The sequence below is a fragment of the Marmota marmota genome, unplaced genomic scaffold, assembly GCF_001458135.2.
Source record: "Marmota marmota marmota unplaced genomic scaffold, marMar, whole genome shotgun sequence".
NCBI classification, from domain to species: domain Eukaryota; kingdom Metazoa; phylum Chordata; class Mammalia; order Rodentia; family Sciuridae; genus Marmota; species Marmota marmota.
This window is the reverse complement of record NW_026000026.1, coordinates 54,367,720-54,389,697: the sequence shown is the minus strand read 5'-3', so window position 1 is coordinate 54,389,697 and position 21,978 is coordinate 54,367,720. Positions and strand designations below refer to the sequence as shown.

Genomic DNA, 21,978 nt, shown 5'->3' with positions numbered 1-21,978 from the left:
ATGCAGGTCTCTGTAGCCCAAAGACTCTTCCCCTAACTAATATTTGTTCTGCTGCTTCCCAGCTATCTGTGCCCTGCCAGACCCTAAACTGCAGGATACTTTACTGTTTGTTTCAGGTACAAATTGTTATCACCAGATGACCACACCACTCACTCCTACTGACCCCTCATGTGACAGCAGGACTGGAGGAGAGAGCACTCCTTCACTTTGTTTTTAGCCAGGATGTCACACTGAGAAACGGTTGGAACAAATAGTTCTGGGTTGGAGGTCAGGGGACAGGCCAGACGCCACGGAGGGCAAAAACAAACAAGGCCTTCACAGCAGCTCTTGGGTGTGCTGGGACCTGTGGACTGGGGTTCTCAAACCAAATGAAACAGCCTGCGGAGGGCATCCTGCCCATCCTCACCATCCTCATGGGGGCAGGCAAGGAGAGCAGTGTCCTGGATTCAGCTTCCAGTCCTGCCACATACCAGCTGTAGAACTGTGGGTGGATTTGACAAGCCCTAGATGGCAGAGTCATCTCTGAAGAACTCCAGCGATCCCAAGGCTTCTCACTGTAAAGTAGCAATAACAACACCCACATCACGGAATTGTAGGGTACTGAACAGAAGCTGCTGCATGAGAAAGTGACACACCAGGCTTTGCAAATACTGAGCTTTATGCTTATCAGTTCCAAAGCTAAATAAATAAAAGGACTATTCTTGTGAATTCTGGTGTATGCTTACATGAGAAGCAGCAAAGGGATATTATGTTTGTGGTCTTTTGCCCTCTGGTGAAACCTCCTGGACAGAGTGACACCGTTCGAAGTTTCCATGAGGCAGGTTGACCTTGCAGGGTAATCAGAGTGGCATGTTTTATCAAAATCTTCCTACACAGCCTCAGTTCACTTCCACCACACCAGAGCTGTTTTCTACACTGAGCCAACCAGTTCTAAAAGCAGAAAACAACAACAACAATAGTGCCAGATATAGTCTAAAGGCTCGGCAGCACTGGATGAAGTGAGAGGGGAATGAATGCTTCTAGTCCTTCCTGTAGGACCAGGGGAGTAAGACTGAGGCCAGCCCAGTGCCCTGGCCAGGCTCCACAAGCTGCCTCCAGCCTGCCTCTTGGAAGGCCCATCCCCCAGGAGCAGGCAGCCATGTGGAAACTGGCACTCAAGCACAGGCCTCCAGCCTGCACACAAAAGCCTTTTGTCTAAGAGGTGCTGGGGACGCCACCAGGCACTGTTTCTGAGTTGATTTTTTTTTTCCTCTTGATCTAGAGATCCTGGAAAGCCGTGTCTATGAACTAGTTTTAAAATATCCTATAATTACATGAAAATGTATCAGTAACATGAATGCCCAACATGAGACGACCAGTTAAGTGTGGAATGATACGTCCCATGAGATTTATGGGAGTTTGTCAAACTGCAGAGAGCATGCGATGGCATCAAGGAAGGCTCCTGCTAGGCTCCTACATGAAAATAAACAGCAACAAAAAGCTGCATACAGAAGCCTACTGTGTAGAATCCAACAATATAAAAGTGGTCCAACTATTCAGTACAATACTGAAATGGTGGCTAGTGATCTTACACGTGTCGCAACCCATAGAGCTGTACAACACAGAGAGTGAACTTTAACATACACGGTAGATTTGAGTTAATAATGATGTATCAATATTTGTTCATTTACTATAGCAAAGTCCCACCTACTATCTATTTCAATTTTACTGTAAACCTAAAACTCTTCTAAAAAATGAAGTCTTTTAATATTTTACCTAAAAATAACCAGAAAGAAATATATCAAAATGTTGGGGGTTTTTTAATTTTTATTTTTTAGTTGTAGACAGACACAATGTCTTTATCCATTTTCATATGGTGCTGAGGAAAGAACCCAGCACCCCTCATGTGTGAGGCAAGCACTCACTCTACTGCTGAGTCACAGCCTCAGCCATCAAAATGTTAATTTTATCTGAATAATAAAATTATGCTAATTTCATTTTTCACCTTTCTAATTGTCTATATTCTGCTTTTATTTATGTATCTCTTATTCACAATCAAGTAAAATCAATGGAAAGTTTTAGCATTTTTTCTGGGTGACCATTCTCTGGGGTAGGAACTATGTTGACTCAAAGTCTGTCATCTACATCTCTAAATGCAGTAAAAATTTAATAAGTTTCACAAATAAAGTATAAGCACCTTTAAGTATGTCTTCAGCCCTGTCTACTTTCTAGCCTGCAAATGTGTTGCCCATGGCCCATTAGAGGGCAGCAGATTCAAGTAACAATTGTGGCTGGGTACAATGGAGCATGCCTACAATCCCAGCAACTTGGGATGCTGAGGCAGGAGGATGGTGAGTTTGAGGCCAGCCTCAGTAATATAGCAAGACTCTGTTTCAAAATAAAAAGGGTTGGGCAATTTATCTCAGTGGAAGAGTGCCTCTGGGTTTAATCCCCAGTACCAAAAATAAATAAATAAATAAATAAATAAATAAATAAATAAATAATTAAAAAGTAATGATTGTGAAAAGAACAGACCACAGTACCTAATGAGTAGATGGTTGGGTCATTATAACTTGAAAATCTCTTCTTAAGTCCCTCCAGACCTATGTGGGCATTTCAAGAAGAATCTATTGAGTGGTATCAATTGGTAGAAAGTGGTGGGTACTGATACAAGACAGATTGCAAGATGCTGTGAAATCAAATATAAAGCCAGGGGAGGTTCTCGTGTGTGGCAACTGCTACCAAGGAGTTGGTTTGAGAATTGAGATCATGAAAACAGAGCTCTTAACTAAAGCCTGATTTTTTTTTCATGAAACCTGATTATTGGCAAACCAATCAATAAATGGCAATTGATATAGGAAAGCATCAGAGGGATGCTTTTTGTTAGATATAGTTTGTTAGATATAGTTTTAGAACTAATCCAGTTTTAGAGCCTCCTGTTAAAATTGTTTTGCAATTTACAATGCTTCTTTACATTGATCTCATTTTCTGCTTTCATTTTTTTGTTTGCTTGTCTTATAACCTTGTATGATCATGAGCTCCTTGAAGACAGGGCCATGTCCTATTCAGTTTTGCATCCCCTGCTCCAAACACCTTGCCTGGCACATAGCTGGTTCTTGCAGTGAACTAAAGATAGCTGACAATTCTGTGACACTTCCTTTCTCCTGCTTTGAATCTGTGATGGCCTGTGACTGCTTTGACCAACTGAGTATGATGGAAGTTATATTCTGCCAGCTCCAAACCTAGCCGTAAAGAGTACTTGGTCCCTTAGAGCCCTAAGCTTTCACATAGAAAATTCAGCTACGGTGCTAGACCATGCAGAGAGGTCTGTGACTACACGGAGAGAAAGAGTTCAGCCTTCCAGCCTCCCACCAAGGAATCAGCAAGTTGGTAAAGCCATCCTTTCCCCTCCAGATCAGATTGGCCACTGCCTGAATATTCCAGAGCACTTAGTTAACTCAGTAGGGAGAAGAATCACCCACTTAAGCCTTGCCTGCATCCCTTATTCACAAAAACTGTGAGATAACCAGTCGCAGTGACACACACCTGTAATCTCTGGCTCAGGAGGATGAGGCAGGAGGATCATTAGGTCAAAGCTAACCCTAGCAAAAGCAAGGTGCTAAGCAACTCAGTGAGACCTTGTCTCTAAATAAAATACAAAATAGGGTTAGGGATGTGACTCAGTAGTCCAGTGCCCTTGAGTTCAATCCCCTGTATGCCCACCCAAAAAAAATCATGAGATAAAATGAAATGGTTGACTCAGTCACTGAGCTTTGAAGGAGTTATATAGCAATAAATAACTAGAATAGTTCTCACAAAATGTTTGCTATGGATGAAAGACTTAGAAGGGCCATGGTCTTACCTAGAGGAATGATACTCAGAAGACAGAGCTAATTGTCAAAGTTACCCTACTGGGCATCCTTCATCCCTTCTTCTGCCCCCAGCATCTGAACCATCTCACGTTAGGGAAGATCAGATGCCAGATGCCATGCACTCACTTCCCCAGTCTTCCTGCAGCTAAGGTAAGGCACACGATGCAAGATCATCCAGGCAGAGACTCCAGCCCTCCACTGAATGAGAACTGGTGAAGTAAAGAAGCAAGCACTTGGCAAGCTCCATTCCTGGGTGAGGGGTAGTGGCAACAGGAGCCACACAGCACACAGCCCCTCCAGAGGCTCCATAGTCTCATCGGCTCCAGCAGCAGGCTCCTGTGTCCAGGCTCATTGGTGGGAACTCAATGGACAATCCCATGTCTGAGGGGTAGACATAGTTCATGTGCCCAGCAGCTACCACAGCTTCACGGCATTATGATTTGGGGCCACCATTCCTAGCTATAGGCCTGTGCTCTCTTCCTCCCAGGACTGTGGTGAGCTTTATGATGCTTTTAAATTCATTTTCTACCTAAAGTCAGGAACCCTGACCAGTGGTCACACACTCAGGTTTCTCATTCTAGAGATATCCTTAAAGTTCAGGCCTGCAGAACAGAAGCAGGAGGGTAAGAATGAGACTCAATACTCTCATCCCCACATATCAGCCAAAACAACCCCACTTTTATATTTTTAATACTATGATCCTTTCTAAAATTTCCTTTGGAAAGCCAGGCATGGTGACACAAACCTATAATCCCGTGACATAGGAAACTGAGGCAGGAGAATCACAATTTTGAGGCTAACCTCAGTAACTTAACAAGACCCTCAGCAACTTAGTGAGACTCTGTCTCAAAATGAAAAATAAAACTGGCTGGCAGGGGAGGGAGGGAATGGGGGGTGAATGAGGGCAGGAAAGATGGTGAAATGAGATGAACATCATTACCCTAGCTACATGTATGACTGCACATATGGTGTGACACTACATTGTACACAACCAGAGAAATTCAAAGTTGTGCTGCAATTGTGTACAATGAATTAAAATGCATTCTGCTGTCATATATACCTAATTAAAATAAATAAATTTTAAAAAAAAACAGGCTGGGATGTTGTTCAGTGGTTAAGTACCCCTGGGTTAAGCCCTAGAACAACAACAACAAAAAAAATTCCTTTGGAAAAATATTTGTTTCTAAAAAGTATGTTTGAAAATGACCATTTGCACAGATAAAATGATAATCTAAATCTATATAGTGAATTACTTGGTGAAGAAAAAGATGAAACAATAGAAATAGTCACAAAAAGGTCACAATGAGCCCTTCAGATGAATACTCTGTGTTCTGAAGTGGGTATTTCCAAGCATTCCTGCTAGTTAAGGTTTGTTTTGATCGAGGAGTAAATCAAGGCACGGGGAGAGCAGTGAATACTAAGGCTGCCTACCCACATGACCTAGATCTGATTATCTGGCAGGCATAGAGATGGAGTCCTGACCCCACTCCTCAAAAGTTCAATAATATCTCAGAGGGTGGCTGTAGCCCCCAAAGGAGGCCAGCAGACTGGCAGCCACACCAGGGGAACTGCCAAGGGGAATGATGAAGGCTAGACCCCTGACCTAGGACCAACCCCACAGACAGGCGCTTCTCAGGATGGGCTTTTCCCAGCATGTGTGAGGGCTAGGAATATCTTCTGACCCAGACATTTGAACTATGGGGATGCCCTGGGGACAATGACTGGTGTATGAGAGAGATGTTTTACGGATTTGAAATGTAAACTCTTGTTTGAAGGGTTATGATGAGCAAGAGTACTGTGTGATCACATTCATGAACGGACATGAGGTAAGAAGAAATGAAACTGTATACTCAAAGCTCAAGCATGTGATGGAGTGATAGGAGAAAGCAGCTGTGGTTATACACACCACAAAGAATCCTTGCTTTTTCTGCTGATTGGTATGAATTCCCAGATTCCTGCTGCCTCCATATCAAATGGACTGACTTTGCTTTTTATGGCTTCACCAGAAAAAAAATTAACCAGCCAAACCATGGGCCACATATACAAAAGAAAACTGGCTAACTTTCAACAGTGCTAATGTCATCAAGATATCTTATGACTCTTTTTCACCCCTTCTCCTTTCTCTTTATTCATTGTACATTTTTTTATTTGAATGTGAGAACACTCCCCCAAAGTATTTTTAGTGTGGGGGATTTTTGTGGCAAATCTTCCGTGAGGGGAAACCCTCCCATTTGAATGTGGGTGGAATACAAGATCAGGCAGTGGAAGTTACTCCGTTTGTTACTTACAGCCAGGACATCTGTGGGAAGACGTCAGCCATCTGACTTTCTTGTTCCTTTACAACATGATTGCCGTTTCTCTAGGAGTTTTTAAGACTTTTTGTTTGTGAAATAATTTTTCTACAACATGTCTAGGTGTGGCTTTTGCTTTATCTCTGTGGAATTTGCTACAGGCCCATCCAACTGAAAACTTCCCAAGTCTCTTCTAGGAAAATTACCTCCATCACTTCCTCAAATATTTCCAGTTCCCAGATTTTCATTCTCTTCTTCTGGGACTCCTATTATGTGGAGGTTGGCATTTTTACTTCTGTCTCAAAGCTATACCTTAGGGTTTTGGGGGTTTTTTTAAAAAAATACTTTATCTCTTCATCCTTTTCTGCTTTCTTCTGGGAAAATTCTCTTAAGCTTATCTTCCAACTCACCAATTCATTCACTTCATTTACTCTATCCCTCTTATATACTGTGCCCTTCATTTCAAATTCTTTAACAGCTAATATTTTACTTGGGTTTTTTTTATGATTTCTTATTCTTAATTTAAATTGCTAGTATATTCTCTTAAGATGTTCTTCTCTGTGTTTGCTTTAGAGTATATAATTTGCAGTTTTGTCCTTTCTTTTAATGTAATTTTACTCCTGAAATGTTGAGTCTTTGTTTTGTGAACTCACATTGAAAGGAGGCTTGGCCACTCTCTGGTATTCTGCATCAGGGAAGGAGTTTAAGGGAGGAGGTGATGAGCCCTGAACATGAGAACCACCGTCCCTGTTCCCATTTGCACTTTCTCCTACAGCTCCTCCTGTCAGGTTCACCTCTTACCTTAAGGAGAAGAGTAATGTCATCAATTTCTAGAATCTATTTTCTTCTTCTTCTCTTCTTTCTTTGGGGACAAGGTAGGGTGGTACTAGGGACTGAACTGACATTCCTAGTCCTTTTTATTTATCTGACTTTTTATTTTTATATTTGAGGCTGTCATTCGGTGGCCAAGGCTGGCCTCAAACTCTGGATCCTCCAGCCTCAGCCTCTGAGTAGCATAAGTGCAGGTGTACACCACCTCACCCAGCTACTGTTTACTTCTTGGGTCTCTAGTTTCTTCTGTGTTGGTTTGAGGGCAAGAGCTTCAACCCTGTCAGTTGGACAATCAGCAGGAAGTGAAACTTCTGAATAAATGACAAATTAATTCCAATCAAAAGGACAATTAGAACTCACATGTGAAGCAGAACTGGCCCCATCTTGTGATGGCCTTGACTACTGACTCCTTTAAATGACCCTACCATCACCTTCCTCATGCAGTCCCTGATAGCACTCAACCTAACCTCCAGAACAGGTCCTGTGGCATGAGGCAGGAATCTCAAGTTCCTGACCTCAGTGACCCTATCTACTTCTGAATATAAAGTTTCTTAAGAACTCGGAGGCTGACAAAATCACCTAAGACCCTTCTTGATTGGCGATTTCAAACATGTGCCACAATGGCCAAGTGAGTCGGAAGAGACGGTGGAGGTCAGTGATGGGCTGGACTCCACTGGGGAATGCCTGGATTGGCTGCAACCACTGAAGCAGTGATGGGCCAGATGGACAAGGACAGGACCCCAGCTTCAGGTTACATAAAATAGCAGGTCTGAGAAACAATGTAGCCTTGTTCTGTATCACTTACTGAGAAGTGTCCTCGATAGCCCTTTCCTCTGAGGAAGTCATTTCCTCAGCAAGGAAAGCCCACACTTGTGTGCTGTGCCAGGAGTTTGTAGTCCAAGGCCAAGGCTGAGTATGCACGTACACACACTGAGCTGTCAAAACAGGCCTTGCAAACTACCTTTAATCCTGTTTCCTTTAAGAACTCAGAATTATAATTTGCTACAAGCTGTCAGTCAGAGAGAAGCAGAATGAATAGTCTTCAGACTTCAAGGTCTATGACCCTGAACTTAGACCTGAGCATGCCAGCCTTTTCCCCACTGAAGAGGCTCCTGAATACCACATCATTACTTGCAAACTTGGGCTAGAACGTTCTATTACTGAGATTTAATGTATTATCACTCATGTATACTTTTATAGAGATATAATTAAAATATTTCAATGATAGGTTGATCTTATAATATAGACAAGATACCAGACAGTGAGCAAATAGATAATAATAGCTATCACATATCAGTGCTTACCATTGCAAAGCACTAGTCTAAGTGATTTAGATAAATTAATTTATTTAGTCCTGTCAGCAAATAAAATTAAGACCATGAGAGCTAATAAATAAATTAAATAGTTGGGAAGGTAGCGGATGACTGAGTAGAGGACAATAGACCAGGCAGACAGATAAGAACTAAGAGCTGAGTTTAAAGTCTCTTGACTTGCCAGACACAGGACCAGACAAGTGAAGAAATTCAGTGAATTAAGGAATAGCTCACTGAGAGAGAAAAGTCAGAATTGTTAAAGAGCTAGCCAGGGAGGTCCATGTGGTTATCACTAAGAATTGACATCCCATAGTCTGGAAAGAACAGAATGAATCTGCAGTTCTAAATACAGTTGGTCAAAACAAATGCCATTGCTCACTGTGAAGGAAAGAGGCTTCAGTTAGAGCCAGTTGCTAATGTCTCATGGTCACTCCAGGTTCATGGACTTTTATCAGCATCTTCTGGTTAGAGCCAGCCTTGAGAAACACAATAGTCTGCTATGATCTTTCCTTGACAAATGCCGCCACAAATAAATAAATAAGTTTTCATTTCCATTCCTCACAACTTTCTTTTTAAAAGGTGCAATTTTAACCATCCTTATTTTATAGGCCTGAATACTACATTACAGAGAGTTGCCCAACATCAAGTTAGAATTCAAACCTGGAGGGTCAGAACCCACACTCTTAACTCAAGCACAGATCTAAAACCAATCAGTGGTATATGTTGCTTATTTTAAATAATTTGAGGTATTAAAATTATACTTAGAAAATTACTTTTAAATTTCACCTAAATTAAATGAACAAATATTAAAATTCAAAGGATATAATGATTAGTACTGTTGTTAGGAAACAGATGTAGATGGTAGGAACATGAGGTTAAGGGAATGATTCTATAAAATGAGCCCACTGTGCTGACCTTCCACATGCTTTCTTTTCCAAAAAAGCTCTGCCTGGCCTAAGTGGATAAGATATGTCACATTCCTCAGCAAACTACCTGTTATCTGTGGGAGAAATGCAGGTCCAAAATAATGCTGGTAAGAGGAACCCAAGTTACCCTGAAGAGGGAAAGTTTTGTGACTCTTTTCATAGACCAGATCTCAAAACCCAGAGAGATAAGGATAATTCCTCCTAATCATAAACTCAGTAAGAACTTATGATTCCAATTAGAACCAGTCAGCATGGGCCAAGGTAACCTAGAGTTGCCATGGCAGTGGGTACTTGAAAGTCTACTGTCACCCTACTGTCAGTCAACAGTCAAGAGGCGGACATAAGAGGGACTCTCTGGAAACTTCTCTGGGATCCCAAAAAAACTGGAGAGCAGGAAAATCATGTTGTCCCTTTCCTCTATGAGAGGGCCCACTCTCTTCCTTGAGAATATCTCCTTTCTCTCTTCCTATCCCTTCAATAAACTCATTTATGTTACTCTGAGCAACGTGTTTGAAATCTTTCTGACTTGATCACAAAATCAGGTTTTGAAGGTGGGTCCTCTGTTATGCCAGATTCATGGGACCCCAATAGATCTCGAGGAGCCAAATCCGATGCAATCACACAAGAGTCTTTATTGCAGGCTCGAGCCTGGACTCACAACCGTTCCCAACACAGCGGTCCCAGGGAGTGAGTCCCGGTCCTTTGTTCAGTGAGATTTTATAGGTTTTGGGGGGATACTCTATGCGTCACAACATCATACAGCAAATCATTCCATACTGCAGGAAAATCAAACAACAACTCTTAACATTGATTAGCACATTCACTGGCGGGAACAAGTGGGGTAGGGGTGATTGGCTAGTACAAGAGGGGGGTTCGTTTGAACTGATTGGTTTAGGCCACGAGGGGTGTACGTGCCAAACTACATGGTTTCCCAACATGTTATCAACCACCATAAACTACTTGGGGGTCATCTGGCATCCCAGGTATTTTCCCTGTCTTATGCTGATTGGAGGTTGCTAGGGGGGTTGCTATGGTCCTCACCTAGCCTAACTGAGTCAGGGACACCTGGCGCCACAGACCTCTCCTGTTATTTACAGACAAACAACTCAGCAGGGTGAGTATGTGCTTAGGAGTACTCTGTGGGTTTTTCCAAGGACAAGGGTCACGCTCCCTTCCTTAGGACAGGCTGCTGTTATTTATTTATTTTTAAAAATGGAGCCACATTAGTTTCTCACGTCATGTTGCCTCAGTTTCCTAAAAGGCTCCAGCTCTGCATCTCTGTGACCAGTTACCTCTAAGTTTAACTTTAGATCTGAACTTAACCTTGCAATCTGCTTTGTATGTGTTACATATTTTATGAAAAAATAAAAGGATGTATTTTCCTTTGGCTTTCATATCTTCTGTTGCACTAGGAACCAAGTCCAGCTCTCCGTAGCCATGCACACTACACCAGAACCATCCTGGAAGAGAGGGCTTCCTCTTTTTAAAGATTTTCTCATTTTTGTCACCTCCACTTAACCTAGTCCTACCTTCCACATCAGCTAAAACTTTTCTAACTGGAAATTAAAGGAACATTTCTATTTGGACATGAGTGGTACTTCTTTGCCCAACTGTTCCTTCCATTGTAACTACAGACAATTCAAGGGTATTGGCTCGAGCCCCTAAGTGAAACATTTAGAGTTTAAAGAACATACTCAAGATCTCAGAATGTCACTCAAGGAACCTAAACTATTTACCCATTAACCTTTTCCCTCTCAGTGAGCTAATCCTTAACTCGTTGAATTTCTTCACATTGTCTTCTCATATTTTAGGGAGAATTAAATTTTAGAAAGAAATAATATCTGAGGAACTTGATGACAGAGTTGACTAAGCAGTTTTTATTTCCAAAAGAGTGGGCAATGCAAGGTAATATGATCTTCACGTGAGTGGTATAAACTGATACAAAGACAATTTCAAAAGAGAAGTCCTCAATGGACTTAATCAATGGTAACATCCTTGCAATAAATGTACTTACTGCCTCCCCTAGTGATTTAGTTAATGATGATTATTTTTATGTGACTTAGTATGTCTGTTGGAAATCTCAGTGTGACCACAGCATGAGTTCTACCTCAAATTCATACACCAGATTTGAATATAGAGACAACTTCATGGTTTCCTTCGTTGAAAATCTAAGGGTTGTAAACCTGAAAATAGGCAGAAGAATAATATTGTATAAGAAGAAAGGTTTCTATGGCTAAGACAATGTGAAGCATAGGACTAGAGTATCTTTGAGACTTTTCACATTAAGATTCTTAGATTCAATATTTCAAAAGATACTCTGGCAACTTGAATTACTTTTCAGCAATAATTTTCCACTGAATTAGCCACATTCATTCTCCTAATTTTTCTTGTAAATGATAGCAATCATTCGTAGACAGGTATTAACAAATCTTATCACTGAGAACTCTGATAATTGGTGTTTATTATAATAACACTGACATGCCTTTGAAATCATTCGTTTTTAAAAAAAGTTAGCAAAAATTATCTTCAGTATAATTTTCTTTAAAGCATGTGTAAATGGAATTTTGTTTGTTGATAGGAGACCCCTGAATGCTATTTATCAAACTATTTACCCATTAACCTTTGATTGGAAAGAATTCATTCATCACATGCACTGTTCTTCATGGCCACTAGGTGGTGCTCCAACCACAATATCTCTACCTGAACCTTGAGAACCTGATTACCACTCGGTCCTACAACAGGCTGCTAGTGAAAAGGCCAGTCTTGGATACATCTACTGTTGTCAGATCCAGGCTTTTCTTCCTGGCAATGTTGTCAACAGTCACTTAACCACCCACTCCAGGGTCTGAACAGTGAAGCCATGATCACTGCAAACATCTTCCACAACCTTCCAACCACAATAGCCTAGCCAACATGTGTAGAGGGAAGATTCTGTGGGAAGGACCATGTTGGAGCCTTAGGTCTGTGCTGGCCCAGCTGTGTCCTACTAAACTTCCACCCAGACTTCATTTGGGCTAGCAGTTCAGCATTTGCCAGCACAGGGGACTTACCCCAGGAAGCTAAGATCCAGAGTTTCCTGGTCTGTGAACAAAACTTCTCTCCTTACTTCCTAGATTTTCTTCAGTTACATCCTATTTCCCAAGTAAGTTCTGAGCCATTTCCCATAGAAATGTGCATGTTTACAGCTTCAAAGAAGGACAAATCTCCATATCTGAGTCAGTTTGCAAACATAGGCCAGGGTATGTGATATCCTCACAAAAGCTAAGTGGCATAGAAAAGGGGGCAATTTCCAATGATTCAAATGTATGAATTTCCAAGATCATTGTAATGACATGTGTAGCTAATAAAAAAAAGTAAATTAAATTAAATTTAAATTTAAATAAATTTTTAAAAATTAAAAAAGGGATAAAGAAGGACACTATATACGGTTAAAAGGAACCATCCACCAACAAGACATAACAATTATCAATATGTATGCACCAAATAATGGTGCTGCAACGTTCGTAAAACAAACTCTCCTCAAGTTCAAGAGTCAAATAGACCACAACACAATAATTATGGGTGACTTCAACACACCACTCTCTCCATTGGACAGATCCTCCAGACAAAAGCTGAATAAAGAAACTATAGAACTCAATAACATAATCAATAACCTAGACTTAACTGACATATATAGAATATATCAACCATCATCAAGTGGATACACGTTCTTCTCAGCAGCACATGGATCCTTCTCAAAGATAGACCATATATTATGCCATAGGGCAACTCTTAGTAAACATAAAGGTGTGGAGACAATACCATGCATCTTATCTGATCATAATGGAATGAAACTGGAAATCAATGATAAAAGAAGGAAGGGAAAATCCTGCATCACCTGGAAAATGAACAATATGTTACTGAATGAACAATGGGTTACAGAAGACAAAAAGGAGGAAATCAAAAAATTCTTAGAGATAAATGAAAATACAGACACAACATATCGGAATCTATGGGACACAATGAAAGCAGTTTTAAGAGGGAAATTCATTGCCTGGAGTTCATTCCTCAAAAAAAAGAAAAAAAACAACAAATAAATGAACTCATACTTCATCTCAAAACCCTAGAAAAGGAAAATCAAAACAACAGCAAATGTAGTAGAAGGCAAGAAATAATTAAAATCAGAGCGGAAATCAATGAAATTGAAACAAAAAAAAAACATTGAAAAAATTGATAAAACTAAAAGCTGGTTCTTCGAAAAAATAAANCGGAAAGTAAGTTTTGAAGAATTGGGGTATCAATGAAAAAAGCAAGGCAAGATGGTTGTTCTGTGTTAGACATGCTGAGTTCCTGGTGACTGGTAGCCAAGTGAAAATTTCTTGGAGGGAATTGGAGGTATTTTGTTGTGAGATGCAGTGCAAGGTAAAAACAGGGTTTTTGAATTTGCCGTATAATCCCAAGGAAACAACAAGCTAAGCCCTAGGAACACTGAGACCTTTGAGGAAGAGTTTACTGATTATTTGGCCTTGACAAATTCCCATATTTTGTGAGAGGAAAGGGGAACCATAAAGGACACTGAGAGGGTGCACAAGGAGAGGTATGAAATGAAGGAGACTGTTGTGGAGCCATGGAAGTCAAGGAAGCCATAATGTTAAGAAAGCAGGATCGTGGGCCTCTAGATGCCTCCTACAGAGACGCCAATGAATCTGAAGATGAGAGTGCCATCAATAACTGTTGAGACTTAGTGTCTTGGGATATTACAGATGGAAACTGCAGCCAGCTGAACTTAAATCATTTTTTTAAAAAATTACCTATTTTAAAAATATCTTGTTTTGACAATTAGGTGAAGGTAAGCCGTTCTGATGGCAACCAACTGACTCTTGAAGAAAGAAGAAATAATGTAGTCATAACAGTGACACAAAGAAACAAAACCGATTTCTGGAGCAGACAGAACCGTGGCAATCAGGACATGGACACTGTCCAGATCATGAATTATACGGTCCCCCAAAATGGAATCTTTAAGATTGAATTCCCAATCCTGGACAACTCCAGTGAGCTACAGCTGAAGGCTTATTTTCTTGCTAGTGTAAGTAGCATGGCAGTTCATGGCATGTTTACATCTCCCAATAAGACATACATCCAGCTAAAAGCAAGAGATGAAAATATAAAGGTGGGATCACCTTTTGAATTGGTGGTCAATGGCAACAAGCAATTGAAGGAATTTAGCTATATGGTAATATCCAAGGGACAGTTGGTGGCTGTAGGCAAACAAAATACAACAACCTTCTCTTTAATACCAGAAAGTTCTTGGGCACCAAAGGCTTGTATAATTGTGTATTATGTTGAAGATGATGGAGAAATTATAAATGATGCCTTAAAAATTCCTGTTCAGCTTATTTTTAAAAATAAGATAAAGCTGTTTGGGAGCAAAGCTAATGCTGAACCTTCTGAGAAAGTCTCTCTCAGGGTCTCTGTAACACAGCTGGACTCAGTAGTTGGGATTGTAGCTGTTGACAAAAGTGTGAATCTGATGAATGCCTCAAATGATATTACAATGGAAAATGTGGTCCATGACTTGGAACTTTATAACACAGGATATTATTTAGGCATGTTTATGAATTCTTTTGCTGTCTTTAAGGAATGTGGTCTCTGGGTATTGGCGGATGCAAACCTTGTGAAGGATTATGTTGATATTGTTTATGATACTGCGGAGTATGCTGAGATGTTTGTGGAGGAAACCCAGGGGTATCCAGTAGATATTAATGATTTTTCTTCATTTAGCAACCCACGTGTAAGAAAGCATTTTCCAGAGACTTGGATTTGGCTAGACACTGATATGGAATCCAAGATTTACCTGGAATTTGAAGTTACAGTACCTGACTCTATCACTTCTTGGGTGGCTACTGCTTTTGTGATCTCCGAAGACTTAGGTCTTGGGTTAACAACTGCCCCAGTGGAGCTACAAGCCTTCCAACCATTTTTCATTTTTTTGAATCTTCCCTACTCTGTTATCAGAGGTGAAGAATTTGCTTTAGAAGTAACCATATTCAATTATTTGAAAGAGGCCACTGAGGTTAAGGTAATCATTGAGAAAAGTGATGGATATGATATTCTATTGACTTCGAATGAAATCAATGCCAGAGGACACCAGCAGACCATTCTGGTTCCCAGTGAGGATGGGGCAACTGTTGTTTTTCCTGTCGGGCCAGCACATCTGGGAGAAATTCCTACCACAGTTATGGCTATTTCACCCACTGCTTCTGATGCTATCACCCAGAGGATTTTAGTAAAGGCTGAAGGAATAGAAAAATCATATTCACAGTCCATCCTACTAGACTTGACTGACAACAAACTGCAAACCACCATGAAATCTTTCAGTTTCTCATTTCCTCCTGATACGGTCAGTGGCAGTGAAAGAATTCAGATCACTGCAGTGGGAGATGTTCTCAGGCCTTCCATCAATGGCTTAGCCTCGCTGATTCGGATGCCTTATGGCTGCGGTGAACAGAACATGATCAATTTCGCTCCAAATATCTACATTTTGGATTATCTGACAAAGAAGAAACAACTGACAGATATTATAAAAGAAAAATCACTTTCATTTATGAGGCAAGGTTACCAGAGGGAACTTCTCTACCAGAGGGATGATGGCTCCTTCAGTGCTTTTGGGAATAATGACCCTTCTGGGAGCACTTGGTTGTCAGCTTTTGTTTTAAGATGTTTCCTTGAAGCTGATCCTTACATAGATATTGATCAGAATGTGTTACATAGGACATACACTTGGCTCAAAGGACATCAGAAATCCAATGGTGAATTTTGGGAGCCAGGAAGAGTGATCCATAGTGAACTTCAAGGTAGCAATAAAAGTCCAGTAACACTTACAGCCTATATTGTGACTTCTCTCCTGGGATACAAGAAGTATCAGCCTAATATTGATGTTCAAGACTCTGTCACATTTTTGGAGTCTGAATTCAGTAGAGGAATTTCAGACAATTACACCCTAGCTCTTATAACTTACGCGTTGTCATCAGTGAAAAGTCCTAAAGCAAAGGAAGCTTTGAATTTGCTGACTGAGCATGCAGAACAAGAAGGAGGCATGCAATTCTGGGTGTCATCAGTATCCACGCTTTCTGAGTCCTGGCAACCATGCTCTCTGGATATTGAAGTTGCAGCTTATGCACTACTTTCACACTTTCTGCAGTTTCAGATTTCCGAGGGAATCCCAATTATGAGGTGGCTAAGCAGGCAGAGAAATAGCTTGGGAGGCTTTGCATCTACCCAGGATACCATTGTGGCCTTAAAGGCCCTGTCTGAATTTGCAGCTCTAATGAATACAGAAAGGACAAATGTCCAAGTGACTGTGCTGCAGCCTAGCTCATCGAGTCCTGTAAAGTTTCTGATCGATACACAGAACCGCTTTCTCCTTCAGACAGCAGAGATTGCTGTGGTACAGCCAACTACAGTTAATATTTCTGCAAGTGGTTTTGGATTTGCTATTTGTCAGTTCAATGTTATTTATAATGTGAAAGATTCAGGGTCTTTTAGAAGAAAAAGGTCTATCCAAAAGCAAGAAGGCTTTGATTTAGATGTTGAAGTAAAAGATAATAAAGATGATGTCAATCATGTGAATTTGAATGTGTGTACAAGGTTTTTGGGCCCAGATAGGAGTGGCATGGCCCTTATGGAAGTTAACCTTCTTAGTGGCTTTACTGTGCCTTCAGATGCAATTCCTCTAAGCGAGACAGTGAAGAAGGTGGAACATGATCATGGAAAGCTCAACCTCTATTTAGATTCTGTAAATGAAACCCAATTTTGTACTGATATTCCTGCTGTGAGAAACTTTAAGGTTTCAAATACCCAAGATGCTTCTGTATCCATAGTGGATTACTATGAACCAAGGAGACAGGCGGTGAGAAGTTACAACTCCAGAGTGAAGCTGTCCTCTTGTGACCTTTGTGGAGACGTCCAGGGCTGCCATCCTTGTGAGGATGGAGCTTTAGGCTCCCTTCATCACTCTTCAATCCTTGTTATTTCCTGTGTCATGCTTCTGTTCTCTCTGCAATGTTGGTTGTAACTTATTTTTAAAGGACTCCATGTAAAATGAACTTTCCAAAAGTCATATGTGATTTTTTTCATAATCCAATATTGCCTCTGACATATTTGAAAAACATTTTTTCCCACCTTCTGTGGGACTTGGGAGATGGTCATCAGGTCTTAGTATGTAGAGTTGCATAGATTTCTTCACCTGACCTTGGTGGGGAAGGTCAAAATGATTGCAGTTGTGTATCTTTTTTTTCTCCCTCTTGAAATCTTTTAGGATTGTTTTGAGAAATGTTTGTTTTCTCCACAATAGAAGTGTTATTTTAGATTATCATTATTAACCTAGGTTCTTCAGCATTATCACATTAAGAGTTTGCTTTAGTATTCAAGATGGGTTTCCCTGGGAAACTGCAAGAAGAACTTGTTCTCTGTCCTTCCTACCCTAACCTTACTGCCCATCTCATGCCCCATGGTCTCAGTACATTTTTTTTTAAGTGGACACTACTTTCTTTTTAGAATGTAGGTAGTGAATTTTTAAGAGTTAAATGATCTTTTCCCTCTCCAAAACTTTTTACCTGTGCTCTCCTTTTTGTCTAGAGAGAATGAGAAAGGTTAAGCTCAGGGGTGAGGAACATACTGAAAACTGTTATTAAGGGTGCTGCTGCTGAGCTCTGCCCTCAGGCCTCAGCCCCACACCTTGGCTGTGACAGGACAAAGTTCATTACTGCAGTGTATGCCTTAGGTGACTCAGACCAGAATATCTTAGGACAGGAGATGATCTGAGCCAGGGCACAGCTACTCTGCACATCAGCCACAGCAGACTGACCTCCCTGTGGTCTGGGGAAGGGTCAGGGTTTGTGGGGACCACAGAGTCTTGACATGACTGTTGATCTGAAGTTCCATAATGTTGGCCAGGGATCCTTAAAAACTTTTCCAGGCTCACAGGTCTAAGCCTCAGACTGCCAGCTGTCAAGTGTCATTTGATGCTTGCTGTGGATCTTTAAGACTATTCCTGAATTCTGAGCACCTAGTTCATTAGTTACCCTGTTTTGTGAGGGTTGTATCTCTTTTTTCTGGGTGAGAATTTTAAAGAAAATTTTTTTTCCTGTTTTTCTCTCCTTTTCCCTTCTCTCTTCTTTCTTTTCTTCCTTTCAAATATATTGAAATATTTTAGACATATAAAAGAATTAGGCATTTTTAAAAAGTGAATCTGAGAAGTGGTTTAATTTTGCTCCTGAAAAAAAAAAAAGAGCTTTGTAATGTTTTGAACAACCAATAAAAAAATTAAATTAAATTAAAATTAAAATTAATTTAAAAAAATAAAAATTGTTTTATAAAATAAATATCAATTCCAAATCAAAAAAAAAAAAGAAAAAGAAAAAGAAAAGAAAATCTGCAAGAACCAGGATATTAAAAAGACTTTGCAGAGAAACATCTAGAAACATTTTTAGACACTATAGTGTGTAGAACTGGAAACAACCTTGGAGAACATCTGGTCTGGAGCTCTCAAACAGTTCCTTCAAGTCCTACAAGTTCATGAAGGTGCCTCAGGAGCTCTCTGGACTCCAGCCCACCACCCCCACAACAACCAAACAGCTCCAGTTTGATTGATTGCTTTATTGGGGTTTTGTGTAAACTTTATTTGAACAAAGAATTCTACTTTGATTTACCCAAAAGTGTAACCATTAATCTAGCCCAAACTACTCATTTTGCAGATGAGATAATAAAAGGAAGTTGGGGACTTTCCCAAGATCATACACAGCTTGAACTGAATCTTAAAGGTAGGAACATTTTGAATATGCTGAAGAAGGGAGGACAAAGTATATACGGGAACCACATCTCCATCTGGCCCACAGGGTAGAAAAGTGTTACCTGTCAAACCATGTAAACCTAAAGACAGTTTACTTTTGCCACCCGGTTTACTGACCAGAGACACACACAACACATAGTTAACACTCTCTAAGCCCCAACTCATAACCCATAGAATTGGAAAGTTAATAAATAATCACTTCATTGACTAAATGATTTTTTTCCCCCATCTTTCAACTGAAAGCTATTTACTACTGTTTCTCAAAAAGCCTCCACTACAAGCAAGAAAAAGATAGGACCCCTTCATGGAGAACTTAATCCAGACTTGGCAGTGGATACATGGGAAGACAATAAATGGTATACAAATCCTATGTTATAAAATGTTGACTCTTATCACCTTTTGTTTTCTCCTTATTTAAAAAAAAATGTGGAATTAATTTCACACCAGCTTTGAGAGCTTGAAACAAACACAAGTTGGGGAAACCAAAGGTTAGCAGAAGAAACTAACTCTTAAAAATAGTTGGGAAATAAGGAGAAGGACCCTGTTGCTTTTTTACTCTGCTGGTGAAAAGAAAATAGAAGGTATTCCCTCAATGTCCTGCTCTGTTTGGGTGAAAAAAAAAAGCCCACCTCAAGCCAATTTCAGCACACACACAAAAAAAAAAGAGTTTACAAGACCAAGGAATGCAAAAAGGCAGGAGGCGGGGGTGTTAATGCCCAGCCACATAAGGCCGTAATGGAGTCAGCAGGAACCCCTCGGCCCTCTCTCATTTCTGCTTTATTCTGTGTTGACTTGCTCCTCACTCAAGTTATCTTGGAGAGAGACAAAACTTCAATAGTTATAAGCACACAAATTGAAAACCCTCCAGCAAGAGCACCTTTGGCTTGGGAGCTCCAGGTAGTAGGAATTGCATGTCACTGGCTTGACGGGACTCAGGTGCCCCTCCTTGGACATGTTGTTTTGATTCTGATTGGCCAGCCTGCATCACATGGCTCCCCCTGGCAGTGGGAATTGGGAACTTACCAGAGGTTATATCCTGGTAGAACTGAGTCTTAAAAGATGGAACCAAAGCCAAGGGAAGAGTTGGAGAGGGGTAGTCCTCCAAAGGAGAAATGGGAGTCTGTTGCAAGAGGAAGGATATTGAACAGGAAAACCACAACTGTGGGCTCCCTTCACCTACTCAGCTCTACTTCCCTTTGCTGGTGACACGAGGCACACCTGATACCTTTAAGGGATCTAAAGTAACTAAGTAATAGAAACCATTAGCCAAGTTAGACTGCCATTCAATCATATGTTTGTTAAACAAACACTTACTTAGAGTGAGCCACAGTCTTGGACTGAGCACCTGCCAGGAGACTTGGGCAAACGGGCTGCCAGCAACCACTGTCTCAGGAAGCACCACAGGCCAAGTTCCGGGCTGCATTTGCAGTCTTGGTCTACTGTCAACTACTTTTTCTTCCTTCCTGCAAGCCCCAGGGCACCAGCCTTTGTTTTTTTTCTTTTTTTTCTACCCTTTCATGGGAGTTTTCTCTTCTCCTAACTTTGCCTAGGCATAAGACACATCTTTCAAGCTACCTCTGATACTCTTGAAAACAAGGAACAAGATTTTCTTCATTATCAGGACTGGAGATACACTGGGCACTGAGAGAAGTTCCAGGATTCAGATGCCTCACTGCTTTCTTATGATCATTTTTCCTGATTATGGAATAATGGAATCCTTTTCAGGTTCCCACCCTTGGGTTTCCTGATCTTTGTGGCATTTCTGTCTCCCTTTCCTCCTCCTCCTCCTCCTCCTCCTCCTTCTTCTTCTTTGGAATCAGGGATGGAACTCAGGGCTACTCAACCACTGAGCCACATCCCCAGCCCTATTTTGTATTTTATTTAGAGACAGGGTCTCACTGAGTTGCTTAGTGCTTCACTTTTGCTGAGGTTGGCTTTGAACTCATGATCCTCCTGCCTCAGCCTCCAAAGCCCAGAGATCACAGGTGTGTGCCACTGTGCCCGGCTTTTGTCTCCTTTTCTGAAATGAACCTTAGGGAATCTCTCTCACTCCTGGATATTGGCAGTGCCAGCTGCCATTCTGGAGTACTTTCTCTGGACCAGACACTGTGGAAAATACTTTAGTATATTATCTTAAATAATCCTCACCTCTCCTTTAAGGTGAATCCTGTTACTATAATTAAAGAGGGAACTGGTGCCAGGTGTAGTGGCACATACCTGTAATTCCAGTGACTCAAGAAGCTGGAGCGGGAGGATGCCAAGTTTGAGGCCAACTTGGGAAACTCAAGAAGACCAAGTGTCAAAGGGCTGGGATGTGGTTCAGTGGTAGAGCACCCCAGGCTAAATCTCCAGACACACACATACACACAAACTGGGGGACAGAGAGTTGTTTATCCGAATTCATACAGCCAGAGAGTGTCAGCCAAGGGACAGGTCCTGGATCTGCCTGGTGTGAGAGCCAGGCTCTTAACTGCTACACACTGCCTTCGGGGGCCTCCCCTGCAGGAAGCCCTCTTTTAGCATTGGAGCCTGAAGGTACAGAATGACAAGAACAAACAAGAGTGTGCTGGGATACCCAGGGGCCCCCAAAGACTCAGGAAGGCCAGGTGCTTGTGAAGACCACAAGGCTGAGCAATTTCAACTTCAATCTTGGTCTGACAACGCACACACACATACTCAAAAGAGATTGCAACAGGAGATTTTTTTCATGTGTTACTTCAATCATGTACCTAGCCAGAACCATCTGTTTTATAAAGTTGACTGTTTCTCAACCTCTCAACCTTATTTTATTCATATCCCTTCTGATAAATGAAAGGTTTTTTTTACACTGTCATTTCAAATTCCATATGGTTCCCAGTGCTTTCTTCCCTTCCAATCTATTTTTTGCATTTCTTTCTTTCTCTCTCTCTCTCTCTCTCTCTCTCTCTCTCTCTCTCT

General features: G+C 40.9%; 1 protein-coding gene across 1 annotated transcript; it reads left to right on the top strand.

Moving 5' to 3' along the window:
- The first annotated feature begins 507 nt into the window (after positions 1 to 507).
- On the top strand, positions 508 to 17,630 carry LOC107148366 (CD109 antigen-like). The gene is made up of 3 exons (XM_015493028.2): positions 508 to 597; positions 5,627 to 5,677; positions 14,035 to 17,630. The coding sequence occupies exons 1-3, from the start codon at positions 508 to 510 to the stop codon at positions 17,263 to 17,265; spliced, it is 3,372 nt and encodes a 1,123-aa protein (XP_015348514.1). The 3' UTR covers positions 17,266 to 17,630.
- The last annotated feature ends 4,348 nt before the right edge of the window (positions 17,631 to 21,978 follow it).